A 19,349-nucleotide genomic window follows, 5' to 3' on the forward strand; every position below is an offset into this window, starting at 1 on the left:
GCACAGGTCATAGTTGTGCTGTAGCCTGTTGAAGATAAACCTTCAAAAGTCAAAAACTAGCTGTGAATGATGGTTATGTTCACCTTGTACATCTACATGATCTTCAAGTTTGTACATACAGAATAATGGTTGCAGTGTTTGTGAGATATGGGGGGAAATTAACAGATAAAAACACACCATCATAAAGTCTCTTTACAGTACATTTTTATTTTGCCAGAAAATAAATTATACAACTTAAAAAATGAATTCAAAAATAATGCAGTACATCAAAATAATTCAGCCAGACTGCCATAGATTAATTACCATTCAAATATTGTACAGCATTATATCCGTATGTAGTGGCACACATTCAACTCGTAAATGTAATCAAAGATAAAACCAAGTATTTCAAGTTTGCTGAACACTCAAGGCTACAAATAGTGTATGTTACAGGCAGAAAGAATAACCTAATTGCTGCAAATGACACATGATATGACTTTATGACAAAATTCAACCGTTATAAAAACAGGCAGGTTTTCCGCATTCATTTCATTATGCATATACGTTTCAGTTTGCTATTCAGTTATATGCTGTATAGAATTTGTACTTGTGACCTGTTGATAAAATTTATCAAAATATATGGTCAGTTTCATTTCTCTTTGAAAGAAGAAAATTGTATTATAACAAATTTACAGAAATAAGTATGATTCTCCAGGTTAATCATTCAGAGGGAAAGGGAAAGTCTTCAGACTAATACTGTTAGATGTTTGTTATACTTAAAGCCATTCAAGATACTATAGTAACACAATGTGTAATTGAACATGACTTGAAATACTGAAAAAAGATTTATTAAATATGGCTGTAAAAGTTAAGACCAACGACTTCATCCGTTTTGTTATGGTTGGTGGCTGTAAGTATGTTCAAAAAAAACAAAAAAAAAAAAAACAAACAAAAATAAAAACAAAAAACAGGTGTATGACTTTCAGAGGAAAAAGCATGTCACATCACATGCTTTTTTGTGTTCACTGTGTAGGGAAAAACAAATGGAAGACAAAAACTAAGATCACAAACGATATTCTTCAGAGAAGCATGTACACCTGCATACACAGCTGAGGTTTAGCAGACTTATTTGCTATACTCGGGTCTATTTCTCTTGAAAGGCCAACTCCGGATCTTCAAAATGGATCCCGTTCCCTGAAAGCGCACTATGCCCACCTGCCTAAAGATTGCCAAAGTTATTCCAGCGACTTTAAATCAGGTCAAACAGAATAAAACAGAAATGATCAATTTATCTTTGTAAATTTGTCTGGCTAAATACATTTTTGTTATTATGACACCCAAGCATTCTTGCAAATAACTCAAACTCCTTACTGAAACATAAAGTAATAAGGATAAACAAAATGCATTCACTGCTTGCTAGAACATATCAGGACCATTGCAATGCAAAACAGTTACCTGCAAAACTTGTGCACCAATTTAGCATAAAACACAAAATAATTTCATGGCTACGATAACTGCATAAATTTACAGTTGATATTTTAGACACCCACACATCTATTTAACAGATTTAGATACCATTTTCAAAATTCCAAAAAACCGTCATCCATTCTGTGATCATTAGGCTTAAAGTCCAGATATCAAGGAAATAGTATCCATTTTTAATGGTATAATGTGTTGACTGTCCAGCAAACACATTCTAGAAATTCTTTGGCTGAAGAAAAGATGTGAGAACAGCATAGATTAATGTTCTTCTGATGTTAAGGTTTGTGAAATGTAACAATGTCGGAAGAAATGAGAAACCATTCAAATGACCTAATTCCAGACTTATTCCCATTAAATTTTAAAACACTTGTGTGACTGTTCTTTTTCCTTTCGTTTGGAAAAATGGTACTGGGTAAAACTCTGTATGTCTAGCTCTAAAATATGAAAGTCTGTAAAAATCAATGACATTCACTTAACTATGCCAAGTAAGTAACAAAGATTGGATTAAAATCTGAGTTGTGGCATTTCTACATCAATGTCAACAACAAAGATCTATGTGGCACATCATGACAATTACAGTGGGAAGAAAGACGTTACTATGCTGAAAATAAAAGGGATAGTGTTCAAAATATTGTTTAAACATTTTCATTTCAGTGTCTGAAACTCCAATTCACCTAATCACAGAATGAATATGTACAAAACTAACAGTGCCTAGGCACCATCATTAAGGCTACTTCAACACAATGAAATAGCAAAACAAACAAAATTCTCATATAAATAAGAAATAAATTAAACAGAGACATTTCATACTGCTTGCCAAACCCCCAGACCCATGTACTTTCATTGACCCCATACAATTGTGTACAGTTTTTAAAGCATTAGTTCCAGATTTATGGGGTGGCATGCTTAACCACAATCTGTCCACCCATTTACCCAGGAAAACGGCAACATGCAACTAATATGCTGGCCCATTATAATTTAGTTACAAACAAAACAAAAATTATATTCTTGTTTCCTAGCACACAGAAATTCCACACAGATTGGTTATTGGTAACAAGCCTGGCAGACCATGGTCTGAAGGGACAAACAGTTCTTACTGAAAGAATGAAAGGCATTCTTTCCTAGCAACAGCAGAGACCACTCAAACTGGTTGAAATATGTTCCAGTCACTTAGAAAGGTAGAGGATGTCATTTCATCTGTGAAAGGCTGCCAATTTTCTGCTTCAACCCAAGAGGTCAGAACAGCTATGTATTGGTTTAAATGACTGAGCAAAGAGTGGGAAAAACAGGACTCATTTGAACCACTAAGCCTTTTAATCTGAAATGGGTTTGTGTGCTCTATGGGGACAATCCCATTTCAGAATGGTTTGACAACCATGAGCCACATCAACGATTGTCCACAACCATCTTTATAAGAGGCAAATGACCTGACAAAAACAAATTTTATTACCAATACCAGGGGTAAAGATATAAAATGATATAGCTTTACATTTTAGCTGTCTGAAACAGGTTGGTCAAGTTCTTAGAACTGTGAACTTTATTTTGAGACACCTCTAACCCTTAGATTAATTGATTGTAAGGTCAATAAAACCATTAAAAGACTGGTTGTCAGGGGAATATTTTGTAACTATAAATTTGTACACTGTTGAAACCACACAGGCCTTTTGATTTTTGAGCAACAATTTTTCGTAAGTGCATACAATGTTTTTCTCAAATGGAACAGAAAGCTTTACATTTAAAGAAAAACCTGAAAAATCTGGCCTTGCTTTGTTGCCCTTCTCGGTTTGTTTGTGACAGCCAATAATTCCGCAAGAACCTAATTTGACAGCATGCGAAGCACTCGGATTCATCAGTTAAATAATCTGCCTTCTGCAGACAAGCATGGCGCACAGTCCAGTCTCAACCAAAACCAAAAAAACAAAGAATCTTGTGAAACATTCAGTGCATTATACACAACCAACAGTAGTAATACCACAAATTCAATTCGGTGACTTGATGAATGTACTCTCTCCTCTTCCCCTTGCTGGAAGCCATTCCATTCGGACAACTTTCTTGCTGGTTAAGTCAAGGCTATATATGATATCAATGAGCAATCTGTGTGAACAGCCAATACATAACATTTTCACAGGGCAAACAACAATGTGGACTTGCGCACACCTGACAAGTGCCATCAACAACAGACTTACAAAAACATTTCACCAACATTCTAACAGCACTCATCGCACAAAACGTCCTCTTGCCTGCAGCCTCCAAATTATTGCACTTGATCGAAACACCGAGAGCAAAGAATTCAAGAATTCTTTCTCAGTGTGCTTCACGTCACCAGTAAACCAACGGTTCAATAATTGTTGCCATTTCAACATGGCTTCCCGGTGGAATCTAATAATCCACCATCAATCCTTGAACTCTCTCTCTTCCCCAAACTGTGAAAACATGATTCTGCTTCAGGTACACAAGGAGCCCAAACTGTACATATTTAACTAAATGCGCCAGAGGCCTCAGTTTAGATGAACACATGAGCTGGTTATGCAGTTTACACCTTGAGTATTTTCCATTGCAAACCCGTGCTGAATCAGGAGAAGTCTCCCTGGAAGACACCTCTGAAATGTTCCTCTGAAGGGCAGCGAGTATGGACAGCTGAGAGAAATGTTCTGATTACAGAAAGCATTTCCCAGTGATGTTACTGGGGGATATCCCCTGCAGCATGCTCCAAGTAGAGCATTTAATAAAATGTCTTCACCACTGCAGTAATATGATGTATTCTGCTGCTGGTGTTGTGCAAATTCAAACAAAAATGCCTAGGAAAATCACACACAAAAAACAAAAACAAATAAAGAAATCAAACAGAAGATGGCACTTGTAAAGCTATGTAGACAGACCCAGAAGTAATATGAAAGTGCTAATGCTCTAGTTAGAGTCACAGATGTACAAAACAACAGCAGACAGGCATCAAGTTCCCCGAGTAAAGTGGTGATGGGAGTTGGAAATGCCTGTGTGCAGAGGGGCGTGGCCTATATGCAACAAGGTGGAGCCCATCTGTACTCCGGGTGGCCGAAGGTGTGGGGGGGGGGGGGGGGGGGGGGGGAGACACGCAGGGAAAACATTAAACACAGCACACAGGACAGACTCTCTGATGAATGCAAGATTACCACAGACTAGCATGCTGCTGGAGATGTTGAATCACGAAGGCAAACGGCACCATGCATACTGACTAAAACTGGCAAAATACAGTCCATCCCCTCCCCCCCCGCCCACCCCTTTTCATTTCTTTTCCATTTTTTGAAAGGTAAGGCAGGATTTTTATATTTTTGTAACTGAACTGTAGCTGTCAGTCGCAAATCCAGTTCATCGCCACACGCAAGGCCGTTTGATATTGGAGCCTCCGGCAGACACAGCATCCTCCAGGCACAGTCTTCAGTGTTTTCCTCACCTGCATCATCATCATCATCATATTATAATTATTATGGCTATGGCCCCCTTTGTGCTATGCCATGTAGATGAAGGTGTTAATGTCCGTCTCGTCTCTCTTGATGTACTTGTGCTCAATCAGCCACTCGATCTGTTCCTTGATCATTTTCTTCTGTGGTAAAAACATGTTTTTCAGGATCTCCACCAGTTCGGTCTGGAGTTGGGCATTGGTGATCTTTTTGCGCATTTTCATGATTTGAATGATGGCCTCCTGCAACGGAAAGTGATCACTCAGATCAAAACAGAACATTGCTCCCACAAATAGTGAGCAAAGCAGCAGAGACACTAATTCAGCAACAGCACAGGAAATACCTACCTGTGTTCTTAATATTCTAAGTTGAACGATACCCTCGTTCTCCTCTTCCCTCATTCGCTCCGTAGTCAGCTGCAATCGACCAATCAGATTAATCTTCCCCCTCTTCTGGACTTTGGAATTTTTTCTGAAATTCAGTAACAGAGATTCAGATGTAAGCAGGACAAAAGTGGTTCTCCCTAATGAATATTCCAATCTTAATCTTGGCACAAGGTAAATCATACAAAAAATTTAACTTAGGATTGGGGGCTGTTGGGTGACTTATCCTGTTAACGCAGTGTTGTAGTGACTGGATTGGCCCACAGTCTGGGACTTGAATCTAAACCATGCCAGTGCCAACTGCAGCCAGCAGTCAGTTATCCACATCACCCATTCAATCGACTGGGGTAACAGAATCTCATCGTTGACTAGCGACCTTCACTGGTCGACTGGGTGCCTGCAAGCCTGTCTGTTGAGCTGCACCTGAAAAGTCCTCCTCCAACTCATGTCTGTGAAAGTCGCATTTGCAAACAGTAGTGATAGTAGAACTTCCATAAAACTCTTCTGGTTCCATAAAATGAAATGGGTCTTACATCAAAGAGAACTCCTGGTTGACGTAGAAGAGTGTGCCATCAGTGAAGTCTTTGGGAGAGCTGACTTGAGGTTCGTATGACAGCACCTGACGTTTGAGCTTCGGGAACGCCACAAGAGACTAAGGGAGAGCAGGATGGAACGCATTACCAAGGACACTCCTAAATACCACGGCCTTTAAAATGCACATGCTCACATAATGAGACAAAAACAAATCTGGAAAGAGGCTCCAGGAAAGCCTGTGCATAAACAGCTGAAATCAGACCCAGTAAACTGTGGAACAGCAGCTAAGCATTTGGTGTGTCAATCGCAAGGCCAAGGGAACAGAACTGCCCCAGTCTGGCACTGTCACAGAGCCTCCCTGTGTTGACCTCCGACCCCAGACCCCTGTGTGCTCGGTCTTACCCAGAGTGTCCGTCGCAGCTCTGCGTCCGGTAGCTCTGTGGCCAGTTTTAAATTCTCAAAGCTGATCTTTTCTCTGGGTCTTTGGTTCCAGGCAAACAGGACGGCCAGCTGGAAGGTTGTGACCTCCAGATCATACTGTCCCACTTCATTCTTGAATGTGATCTGGTAGAATGGAGATGAAGACATGGGGGAGATATCCACTTAGACACTGCTCATTTCTATACCTCAGTCTTATACCAGCACCCTCTACATAAAGCAGTAGAGCATAACGAGGCTGTGCCGGAAGCCTATTAATAACCAAATTCTTCTCTCTACACAAGGAACTGCCCCACAGCCCTGTGACTCTGTGCAGGGGCCTACCGCTTTGATCCTTCCCCCACAAACAGGCGCACCTGCGCTGTCCTCCAACAGACTGCACATCATACCTCCCCCCACCAGAGGGAGCACTCACAATGCCATTGGACATGAGGTGGTGCCAGTGCAGCTTCCTGCCACTGTGGTTCTTCTTGTAGAACTCTTCAACCTCAGGGATGAGGTCCTCCAGCTCCGTGGGCAGGGACACAAAAACCTTCTCAGAGCTGCGAGACCAGGCACCTGCGTTGAGGATCTTGATGTTGACCGAGTCAGCTGCAGGATGTGTTGATGAAAGGGAACAGTTGAGGCATCTGATTTTGCAAAGTTTATCAGTATGGCACAAAACTATAGTGATGTACATCTCACCTGGTAAGGCCAACTTGTTGTGTTTATGCATTTCCTTGAAGACCTGGTTGAGATCTTCTGATACCTTGATGTCCTGAAACATCCTGGCCAGCTTGTTCACATAGTCAGCAGGCATGCCCACTTCCTGCACAGAAAAAGTTACACACAGCGTCCAATTACAGATCAGTGCGCGATCACTGCAAAGCAATATACTATGCATTATACGAAGATAACAGAACTTGTGTACAAAATAAAAACTTCAGTATAGATTTAAAGAATCATAGCACAATTTAATACACATCTAAGACACTACCCTCTCAGCTAAGGACAGTGCAGTTATTCCGCAGTCCAGTTTGTTTAGCATTAAATAATTTCGCCCAGGTATGTCAAACTTTTAACAGGCTAGTACAGGTCAGTGGGCATATACTTATTTAGCGCAGATATCACTCACCCTGAGCCACTCCACCATGTTCTCCTCAATCTCACTGTCAGCTGAAATGTCCAAGATCAAACGACGAGTCAAATGCGCTTTGTGGTATCGCATGAAGACGTCCTTATTCTGCACATATTTCAGCACCAGTAACTGTGGGAAGTTTAAAGTCAAATGCAGAGAGAACAAAGACTTCCTTCAACTGACAGTATAGAAAAGTATTACCAAACCCATTTCAGCCCAGTTATTGCAGGGAAGTAAAAGAATCCTTACCTGGCTAACTTCAGTACAGGCTAATCTAAGGAAGGAGGAGAGCTGGAGCATACCAAGCTATTTAGGTAATTTAACAAACAGGGCAATTGGCTTTCCATTGGCAGGATAAGTATTATTTTCACACCTCTAATATTTGACAGTCCAAAATCTGCAAATAAAACTATTTAACTGATAAATAACTAAAGAATGCTATGAATGGTATTTTAAAGGCTGTTGATCACACGCACCACTTCTTTCAGCTTCAGCTCGATTTCTTCCGATGTGAGCTTTTTACTCAGCGGCGTTTTCCTCAGGAGCATGTCACAGTAGTTGGCCAGCAGCTCAGGACACTTGGACTCCGGCTGTGTTTTCAGTCCCACCCTGCAGGGGGAGCAATACATCACTCTCATCTCCCCGACACAACACCGCTGACATGAACACAAGCACGTCTGTTCAAACGCCTCAGACACCTTCAGGGTTCAGGGGACAGACTCCATGGATCTTACAGATCAGAAGCTTACGTGCCCTACAAGAACATGACTATGCTTCTATTCATTCAAAGTTGGCAATAGCACCATTGGAAGCATATTAGAAACATTTTCACATGAACCTTGGCAATGGGTGAAAAATACTATTTTTTGCTAACTATCAAATACTACATTTACATAGTAGGCATTTAGTAGACGCTCTTATACAGAGCAATTTACGTAGGTCACATTCATTTACATACAATCAATTTATACAGCTGGATAGTCACTGAAGCAGTTCAGGTTAAGTACCTTTCAGTGCCCCAGCTGGGAATTAAATTTTACAACCTTGGACCACTACAGGATAACACACTTGTAAGTACACCAGATGATTCTCACCCTTTCTGTTTCAGCGGAAGCTCAAGTTTAAATATCGTTGCGTCATTCACAACTGTTTTGTAGGCCTGGGAATGAAAAGATATCATTCCTGTCAAACAATGAGTCGCATTAACTCAATCAACACTACTGTGATAATAATAACAATTCACTCTTCCTTCCAACAAGCCATATATTTTACTATATCACTGGGGAGAAAAAAAAGGAAATGGTCTGTTTATTTTAAAGACCTGTGTGATAGAAGGCCTATATAGGTAGATACAAAAATTAAGATATGAACAGACATGGGAAGGGTGGGTGGATACAATAGTCAAAATCTGAAAATATTGTACGATTATCAAATGCCTGTAATACAGAGAAAGGCATTCGACAACAATTTTAGGTGTAATTAAAATATTGTGATATTAAAATATTGCTATTTGAGTTTGGGCTATATCATTAACCGACTATGACATGGCATTCGCAGCAGCAGAACACAATTAGGTTCTCAGGTTACTGCAGTAGCAGCGCACCCAAGCTATTTCCCAAGCACCTACAGGTCATCAGTGACAGATGTGCATTCCCTCAAACTGCTGCTAGCTCTGTATGGCTTAAAGTTTTTAAAGCCTTCAGTGGTGTTATTGGCCCTGAGCGATGCATGCATTTCATCACTGATGATGTTAATACACCTAATACACCGTGCCACCATGATCGGCGCAGTAATCTTTGTGGAGACAGTGAGTCCCTCACTTTGTCTCTGGCGGTCAAGAAGCGCGGGTCGTCCTGAAAGGCCTCTTTCACCAGCTTACTGAAGCGGTTGAACAGCGTCAGAAGCTGCTCCACGTACTTCTCCGAGTCCTGGACACACAGAAAGCGCACAGTCTTAATGAACACATCAGAGTACATACTGGAGTACACATCCACTCCTGTGTTTCTCCTACACTGCACAGAACAGAGTGCTGCTCTTCTCTGCACAGAGTTTGGGTAAAATATGGGTAAAATCCCACGGCAATGCCCCATTTATCACATGCATGGACATCACCAGTGTGTCTCCACCTCTGTCTCCCTGGGGAGAGATCTATTCCAGTGAATTTCCCAAAATCACATTTGGCTTTCTCTATAAACGCCCCTTTACCACTGCCCTCTCCCTGCAATCATCCCTTTAACACTGCCCTTTCTTAATAAAGGCCCCTTTTAAGATGTCCTGCCACCAATCTCCTACAAGCATATCTCAAATGACCAAAGTCACATTACATTACATTACAGGCATTTGGCAGACGCTCTTATCCAGAGTGACGTACAACAAAGTGTATAACCAGGAACAAGTGTGTTGAAAACCCTAGAGAGAAGTACAGTTCCAAGTGCAGGGAGCGACCGCGTAGTTTAACTTGGACCCTGTAGGTTAATCTGATCAACACAAACAAAAGCAGAAACAAAGCAGTCTATGCAAATAATACAAGCAATAATTACGTAGGCATGAGTGCAACAACTAAAATAAACTAAGATAAACAGCTTACCTAGCTACAAACCTAAGCTCTTCCTAACTAACCAGTATCTGGCTTCTTTCATATGCGGGGATGTATAACCCAGTGTATGCCCCATATTACACCCCAGAATCTATTCATACGAGTCATCAGCTGCCCACAACCAAAGCAATGAAGAAGCAACAATACAATATGGCTGCTCACAGGAAGACCCTCCTCTGAACTGCTGTACTCACAGTAGTAATGGTCTCTGCGGCAGCCACCATGTCTGCCAGCCCAGCGTTTAATATGTGCTCCTCCAGGTCCTTCAGCATGGGGTCGATGCCATTTGGGACCTTGTCCATGAGGGAGAACATGAGATGGAGCTCTGAGGAGAAACGAGGACCCAGCAAAACCGATCACTCTGATGGTTTCAACTGTGTACTACAATGTAGTAGCTTCGTCATGGTGTTTACTGTGTAAAGACACAACAGAACCATTCATAAACCAGCTAACTCCAAACTAGAACACAGGATGCTTATGGATGTTGGGAATTTCCTTTTCCAACCCGAGCCCGCCCACACCCAGCAGATGGGCTGCCACGCCCACTGTACTCACTCTCAGTCTCGTTACGCTTGATCATGCCCGGACATTCAGCCAAGATGGTCTCTTTGAAAGACGTCACCAGAGCGTTTACACAACATTCCATAAGCTGTCAAAACAAAACAAACATCTTACTCAAGACAAATTGCAGTATCCTTCAAAAACATTTGCATTCTAATCTGTAGATTTATACTGATATTTTATTCAACCAATTAGCATCTGAAGCATGAAGCCACCATAAATCAAAGGGCTGCAGTAAACCAAAACTAGCCCAACCAACACAAAAGCAACTACAAGCTTGCAGAATAGCCATCGGCTTAGCAGATATACAGAGCAACTTTTAAAAATTGATGCATAAATTCAGCTCAAGTATCTTGCTCATAGAGACAAGAACAGCACCTCACAACAGGGATTTGTATCAGCATCCTGGTTTGCAAGCCCAGTTCCTTAACTACTGCACCAATACATTTTCACCCATTACAATGAAGAGTATAGGAAACCCAATTCAGAAATAATGGTGTCCCACATGGTGGTTGAACCTGCAACCTTCAGGTTAGAAGCCAAATTCCTTATTCCATACACCGGACTGCTGTCTCAAGATATGGATCACCAACACAAATGACTGATTACTGGCTGGTATGTCAAACGTTTGATTTAATGCTAGCATCTAATGTACATAACAGCAAGAAGAGCCAAGTGCAAGTCAACCCCTCCTACAGCCCTGGCACTTACGGCTTGAACAGAGTTACATTCACGTCTAGTCTCTAAATAACGGAGTGCTCGTTTCTCTTCTTCTCTTAACTTGGCGTCTGCCTGCAAGACAAACACAGCAGAATGAAACACTCAGAACGATGGTTACACACAAACACACACACACGCAGGCACGCACATACGCATAAACCACAAGATAACCAACAACATGAATCCAAAGGCTTGCCACTGTGAAAGTACACTGGACAGGAAAATAACACCCCAATCCTCAAACGTGCATAATTACTGGCTGCACAGGCTGCAGAGACCACTGGGAAGAGTGATGGACGGACGTACATATTTCATGTAGTTCTGCACTCCGTTCTGCTGTAGGTACGAAGGTGCTTGAGTTCTGTAAAACCTCTCAGTGGAGTCCAGGTATGCCTTCTCAAAGTTATCTCTGTAGATCTGCAGTTTGTCATCTGGGTTAGAGCACAGATTCACTGCGGGGGAAAAAAACAAACAAAATGATGAAGCAGGGACTCCTGAATGTCATGGAGACATTTGGTGGTTTTTGAGCATGTGTGTCAAGTAGTCCTCCATCAAGCAGCTCATCCACAACTAAGGAGGACGCTATGTGAAAATAAAATCCAGGGAAATGACTGTCAGGACCAAGCATATAAAAATATATAAATCAGACTATTGGTCACAGGCCACGGAATTCTGCGGTTGATAGGTAAAACCGTAATGGTGTACAGAGATTCATTTCCAAATGTTATTATCAAAACAAAATATATCAAAACTAAAAATGTCAATATATGCGAAAAAAACTAGAGAAAAACAACCCTGGGTACTGGGGGGCTTTTTAAAATCATAAAAATAAAACAACCTTTTCACAGAATTTCATTTTGTAACAGTTATATAACCCATGACAAAAGAATAAAAAAAGTGCTGTATACATTACTGTAATTTACACAAGACTTAAAAATTCTCTGAAACGGGAACTTATATTCCTCAAGATTTATACACTTATACACCTCAAAGATTTTAAGACTAAATTTAACAGCTTTTTGTATGCCTGAGGTTGACAACACACAAACAATAACAATAGGTTACATTTAGTTTCAGTGCACCAAAGTTATTAAGGAAATGAAGACTCAGCATCGACTTGATTGGCTAAAAGTAGTAAGCCACAGATATGATAATTCTGCCCATTTTGGCATGTGCAAAGCGTCCCACTCTCCTGTTATGAAAAGGTGGCGCTCTCACCATAAGACTCGCGGACCCCGATGACGAGCTGCGAGTCGAAGGCCTCCCCGAGGCGCTCGGCGTGCACAAGCTTCATGGCGCTGTCCTGCAGGCGATTCTTGATGTTGGAGAATATCGACTCGTTCCACGTGTCCAGCATGAGCTGCCGGGAGACAGGGAGGCCAGGGGAAGCGGCGGGGTCAGGAACGGTGCGGGATCGGTTACACGAGCCGTGGGTCCCGCTTCCGCCATCGACCGCTCGGCTGCCCCGAGGTCGCGAGGGTCGGCGCGGTCAGGCGCGCTAAACACGTTCAGCCGCCCCGGAGGAACAAAGCCGTAGCCTGACCTAGGCTGCCGACCAAGCTGCACTGCTGTGCTCTCGAGCAAAGCAATGAACCACAACTGCTTCTGCTGAATATGCAACCGTACAAATGAATGTGATGCAAGTCCCTTTGGATGACACCATCTAATGAACGCAGAGTATGCCAAACAGTTGTGCAAGACGCCCTGGATAAGAGTGTCTGCTAAATGCCCGCAATGTAATGTAATCTACAAACCAAATAAAAAAATCATCATAATAGGGACTGAACTATGGAGCAATTCAGCTCCAACACAAAGCGGTCGCTTGAAATGTAACCCTGTCAAGAGGGTTCTGGCTGGAAGTGCAATGGCAAAGGGGATGATTCCATAAAGAAAGGAAACTGGGACACACCCCATTACGCACAGCCTTGCGAATGCCGCTTCTCCACCTCATAACTGCAACGCCCGAGCAGACGCGCTAACACACAAAGTCCGTGGCTCCTCACCTTCCTCACGATGCTGTCCTCCATGTTGGACTTCTTGTTGCTGCCCTGTTTGCCCATGAGGGTGATCTCCAGCTGGCAGAAGGGCTTGGGCAAGATGTCGCACTGGGTGAAGAACTTCCTCCACTCCACGATATAGGCCTTAAGTAGAGCGGTGTCATCCTGGTGACTCAGCACTCGCTGTCCAAGGGTAAAATAAGACACAAATAAACAAATATATTGGCAAGCAGCAGCTATTCACCAGTTGGGCCTACACATTTTGAACGTGGTGTTCGAGACCCATTTACTGCACGTTGTATCGTGTGCAGTCCCCTCACGCTGCTGTCTTTGCCAACATTCAGGGTGGGATTTACCACCTCACCAGACACTCCACACCTCTGCATCCAAACCATCTGCAATCTGTTTATCTGGCCATCAACACCCGGACAGGTGACTGGCTGTCTTCGGCTAAGCGTAGTGAATGACTTACCGCCTGCGCTTGCTTGATAAAATCTAAGATGTCTTCTTTCAGGGCCTGGTGGATTTTAGCAGGGCCTTTGTCATCCCAAAGACAAACTGCATGAACATCTCTGCACAGGGATGGACAAGATGAAAGAGTAAGTGGCACACACACACAGGAAAAAAATCACATCAATGACTACTTACACAGGCAATAAGTAAAGTATAATCTCACTGCTACAGCTAAATATAAAACACAGGCACTGTATGATGATTTCATAGTCACTTAGCGAAAGATGAACATTAACCAGACAAACCATATGTGGCAAACACGCCTGCCACAGGCCACCGAAGTGGCTTTCCTTGGGGCCCTCCAGCACAGAGACACAGGGAGAAGATGTTCAAAACAGTCCACATTTATTCCACGAGGGTTTGGCAAGATGGTAAAGCCAAATAAGCAGATGTTAACCCTGTCATGACGGAAGCTCCCCTGTGTGGGTGGGGATGGCAGATTTAACCTGTGCGCAGTGATTACCTCACTACGCACAGGTGCAGCCACTCCTGTTCCTGGGTCCAATTAGCCTGGCCAATTATCTAATTATTAACCAATTATCCAATTGGCCAGGTCTAATTAGCTTGACCCAGGGCAGGTGTGGCTGCTTAAACCAGCCATCCCCACACCACATACCCCCAACGCCAAACTGAGGCCAGGGAGAATCCCTGGCCGAAGCCTACTCCCCCCCCAGCACTCCAACCAAGCGAAAAAAAAAAAACGAAACAAAAAAACCAAGCGCCCTTAACACTTTAAGGGCCCCGGAACAGTCCAGTGCACAGCCGTGACCCTCCCCCGGATGATGAGGCGACCCTCCCCCGGATGATGAGGCAGCCCTCCCCCCTCTCGGAGCGTGGGGATTCCTGGGCTGCTCAGCTGGTTGGTGGGGATGTCACCGGCTTGGGCTGTTCCAGGGGCTGTGGTGGGGTGGCTGGGCTGGTGGGCTGGCTTCCTTGTGGCGCTGGGGACCAGGAACCCTTGCAGGTGTGGTGGCCGCCAGTCGGCTCTGCTGGAAGGCTGGTGCAGGCTTTCCCCTTCACGGGCTCCGGGCAACCCAACCAGGCCAAAACGACAAACTAAAACAACCAACAGACAAGAAAGGAAGCAATACGGCGCGGCCACTGCTTGTGCGCCGCCCGTAGCTGACCCGCCTTCCCGGCCAAGTCCAGCTCACGGCGCGACCACCTCTCGTGCACCGCCCGTAGCTGACCTGCCTTCACGGCCAGGTCCAGCTCCCCAGCGTCCCAGCTGAGGATCGCTTCCTTCCCCTCCGTGGTCATCTCCCGCTCCCCGTTTTTGGCCTGGAGGATCCACCCGAAGCCCTGTCAGGAACACCGCAGCTGTTCCTCCTCCAGTGTGCTTCCTGGCTGGCCCTCCTGTGCCTCTTTCTTGTGCCGGAGAAGCCCCACGTTGGGCGCCACTGTGGCAAACACGCCTGCCACAGGCCACCGAAGTGGCTTTCCTTGGGGCCCTCCAGCACAGAGACACAGGGAGAAGATGTTCAAAACAGTCCACATTTATTCCACGAGGGTTTGGCAAGATGGTAAAGCCAAATAAGCAGATGTTAACCCTGTCATGACGGAAGCTCCCCTGTGTGGGTGGGGATGGCAGATTTAACCTGTGCGCAGTGATTACCTCACTACGCACAGGTGCAGCCACTCCTGTTCCTGGGTCCAATTAGCCTGGCCAATTATCTAATTATTAACCAATTATCCAATTGGCCAGGTCTAATTAGCTTGACCCAGGGCAGGTGTGGCTGCTTAAACCAGCCATCCCCACACCACACCATACTTAAAAAAAAGAATACAGCATACGGATACTGTACATTGGCAGGATAACTATATTTGGAGATTACTGACCTGGACATACCCTTCTCACTTTTTTACATTTTCCACAAGTACTTTCTTAATGTAAACAATATGACTGCTTTTATATGGTTATAAATTGTGCCGTGTGAGTTCTCATACACGGATGTTAAGAAATTAGCCAACACACTGTACACAAAACAAGATTTCATTGGGTTTTTCCCCTTAAAACAGGAACAAGCAACATTTCACCATTACATCACTGGGTGTGTTTACATGCACACTAATACTCTGGTCTTACACCGCTTACGGCTTATACTCTGAATACTGAATGTTCATGTAAACGGCTTCACCTGATACAAGGTCATAATCAGCGCATTCAAAACTAGATTAAGACATCTACATTTTTGCCCAATCTTTCGATTTTTGGGGCATGTAGATGTCTTACACAGATTTCTTTCTACTTTTTGAAAATGTGCATGTCAGGCGGAAGTCACAGATCCCAGAGGATAACAAGCGTGGCTGCTGTGTACACCATTTCATTTGAGCATATGCCAATCATAGAAAGAATCACATAAATGCACAGTAATTACATAGCTTATATCCATGTGTATGCAATAATCTTCATTTAATTAATTCTTAGTAAAGGTACAGATGTCAAATAAATATGTCGATTTTAACAGCTCAGGTCAACTGACCCAAAATGCAATTTCAGACAGAACTAAAACTAGCATACACAAATATTCCCACATGGAGCCAGGGTTTAGAAATGCATCTAACCAGAATAATTTATATACAACTTCCATATTTAAAAGTAAAGTTCACAACAGAAATAAATACTAGAGACTGAATATAATCCACTCATAGATGCACTGGCCCCAAGCACTCACACTCATCCTGCACACCAAGGCATACCGCACTTACGAGAACAGATCGAACCACTGCTGTTTGGTGACGGACTCCTGGCGAAGCAACTTCAGCACAACGGGGCGCATCAAATCCCATTTGTCCTCAAACTGCAGGGACCCTTTGTTCTGTGGTGGGGAGGGTGGGGCGGGACACCATTGCATAAGAGAATTGGGAATGGACTGTAAAAAGTACTCAGATTTCTTGAGAGGAGCCTAACATTTACAAATCAACTTTGTCAGTGCCTTGTACAGTCATCGGGACAAGATCAAACAAATTATCTTCCCTGAGTGTAACTGCCTAACACTTGCAACAGGCTTGGTCATTTACACACTGAAAGCTGCATAGGGACGAGCATGTATTTGAAACACAATTTTACACTGATTACTGGATAAACTATAGACAGCCATCCACATGAAACTAGATATCACATTCAGTTATCAAGCATTCAAACTTCAGGACATTGTGCCCTCAGTCTATATCCAAGAATGACTAAATGGCCATTCATAATTATTCAATCATGTAGACTATGATCAGCACCAAAACTCAGTATATGAAGAAGTATGGTGAACAATTCAACAGCTTGTAAACTGAGTCACAGCTCTAAGCCTGAGTATTCAGTATTGGTGCCCTTGAGGTGATCGGTCACTGTCAGCTACCTCCCTTCAAACAAAGATTCAACCACCATAATTCAACCAAGAGCCAAGGAAGCCACAGAAATAATGATGCACATGCACCTGAGTGCGATTCAGATTGTAGGAAGGATTCTTATATTGTGCAAACAGCACATTACGAAATAATTTTGTTTACTAATTTAAAAATTATTTTCGTTATTCCAGTCTGTCCCACAACAGAGAAGCTTGCCGAACTATTGATCTTCATTGACCAATTCACAGATTATGGGATCACAAAAATGTAAATAAATTAACTGCAGTGCATCAAATGTAGCTAACCTCAAACTAAAAAGGAACCTAACTCTGCAAGCTAGCTAGAATAGCCCTCAGACAAAAGTCAATAAGGGCTGCTTCCCTGATCATCAGCATCTTGCAAGGCAGTTAGCCCTGGCCACCTATTTAGCCAGCTAAACTGGAGACTGATTACTCGAAGTTAAATAGCCTAGCAATGACTTGTATTCAGGGGGCCGTTTCGGTCGTAAAGTAATGATATTGCAGGCTCTTATGATTTGACAGGCTCCGTCATTTCGCACAGGTGCAAGTTAGCTATTCAACGTTCATACTAGCTAACATTGCCCTTTATGCAACGTTCATACATTTCATCACATACTTCCTAAACCATACTTGGCGAAGAGGAACTAAATTGCAGGATTAGCTGGAGTCAAATGATTTATTGCACAACATATGTTGCAACACAGTAGGTTATTGTCAATTCTGAGGTAAACGCGAAATTTATTCAAGTATTTCAGACCTTGTCACACAGAGAACCGACTAGTCTTTGTTTTATTAACAAGCGAATTAGCTAGCTGATCTGAACAAGCAATTATTAATGTAACCTAATCAATCAGACACACAGACCCAAAGTAGATGGCGTTTTGCTAATCAACACCACTGACAGTTAAAACAATATAGAAATTCGTACATCCAATGAGCTCGTCTACATGATGAAAAAATGTGTTTATTGAGTTAGCTCACCTTAAATCACAAACACTGCCAATCTAAGTTAGCGAGCTAGCTGTAATATTAGCTAGCTAGCTGGCTTGCCTAACTACAGCTTTCAGTTTCCTTGAAACTGACATGCAAACTGTTGTTAATGTCTTAAACTGACATGTCTCTCTTCAAGATCGTGCAATCTTTATTAGAAATAGTCGATTACCCAATAACGATTAGCACACATACACACAGGCAATATTGCAATGAAGTATCTCTTACCTTTAGCAAATTAGACGTCGCCATGTTTCCTCAACTTATCCCTCGTGTAGTCTCGCGAGATTATTACGGTTTAGTCTCCAGGGTTTAAAGGGTTTTATTTATTTCTTTTTTTCTATGTTTTAAAGAGAGTACAATGTAACAGTGACCGATCTAACTGTTGGCTAACCTTACTGCTTTGACCGAAATAACTTGATCAGTGAAGTCATCCTTAAATTCATGTGGTGTTATATATTGGAGAGTAGGCAAGAATAGCTCGCGACGATTGGTGTGTGGGGATAAAGACACTTAGTGTTCTGTGATGGAACTTGTATATTTTGTTTGACATCATTTGATCAATAAGTGGAACTGCGCTGTTTATGTTACCCATCAATATACTGCCAGGGATATTTAAATGTATTTAACTCAACGACAAGCTAGTCTTGCTTGCTAGTCGATCTGTGTATTCTAAACTTAGCTCCACAGAAGCGATCAGATCCATATAAGGATATGTCACATGACTTAGAAACAAAATCCAAAGTGGGAAGGTTGAAAAAACTAGATATGTTATAATGCCAGAGGTGCACTATAGTTCTAGAAGCTTTGATGACAGGGGATAACCGTCCGGTCTTCGAACTAAAAATCTGTGATGTCGTAAATTTGACAGGTTTGACAGACACCAGACCTAAAAACAAGCGTCACATGAAGCAAACATTGTAGGCTACCCTGTGCAAAGTGCAGCTTACCGGTATTTTGTTATAGGCTATTACCGTTTTTGTGGCACTGATTTAATTCACCTTCATCCTCACCTTGCATGCACCTTTTGAAATAAGTAGAGATTGCTTATATTCATTTCTTTTTTTTATCATTACTGTAATGGCATGTGAGAGCTGAATCGTGTCTAACCTTATGTCCCTTCATCACAATTTTTTTTTTTTTTTTGCGATCAAATTTTTTATTGATTTTGATATAATCATCAGCATCAGCCTTCATCACAATTGTTGTGATCACCCTGTCTACACAACAAATGTAGCCTAGC

At 42.6% G+C, this 19,349-nt stretch overlaps 1 protein-coding gene across 1 annotated transcript; it reads right to left on the reverse strand.

The window, feature by feature from the left end:
• Positions 1-182: 182 nt before the first annotated feature.
• LOC118209804 (cullin-5-like) lies at positions 183-18,537 on the reverse strand. Its single transcript, XM_035385475.1, has 19 exons — positions 18,335-18,537; positions 16,467-16,576; positions 13,717-13,816; positions 13,251-13,427; positions 12,466-12,607; positions 11,554-11,699; positions 11,239-11,319; positions 10,522-10,615; positions 10,161-10,291; positions 9,191-9,298; positions 8,465-8,529; positions 7,847-7,979; positions 7,368-7,499; positions 6,938-7,061; positions 6,669-6,844; positions 6,218-6,379; positions 5,815-5,933; positions 5,246-5,369; positions 183-5,140 (listed from the first exon to the last, which is right to left on the reverse strand). Exons 1-19 carry the CDS (start codon positions 18,356-18,358, stop codon positions 4,946-4,948), a joined length of 2,343 nt encoding a protein of 780 aa, XP_035241366.1. The 5' UTR covers positions 18,359-18,537; the 3' UTR covers positions 183-4,945.
• Positions 18,538-19,349: the final 812 nt, after the last annotated feature.

This window comes from Anguilla anguilla, chromosome 12 (genome assembly GCF_013347855.1).
Source record: "Anguilla anguilla isolate fAngAng1 chromosome 12, fAngAng1.pri, whole genome shotgun sequence".
Lineage (NCBI taxonomy): Eukaryota > Metazoa > Chordata > Actinopteri > Anguilliformes > Anguillidae > Anguilla > Anguilla anguilla.

Coding starts and splice junctions, on each gene's coding strand:
- LOC118209804 (XM_035385475.1), bottom strand. CDS start 18,358: ATGGCGACGTCTAATTTGCTAAAG. Junction 12,608..13,250: donor AGGACAGCATCGTGAGGAAG/GTGAGGAGCCAC, acceptor GTCTCCCGGCAG/CTCATGCTGGACACGTGGAA. Junction 10,616..11,238: donor AATGTAACTCTGTTCAAGCC/GTAAGTGCCAGG, acceptor TTGTTTTGACAG/CTTATGGAATGTTGTGTAAA.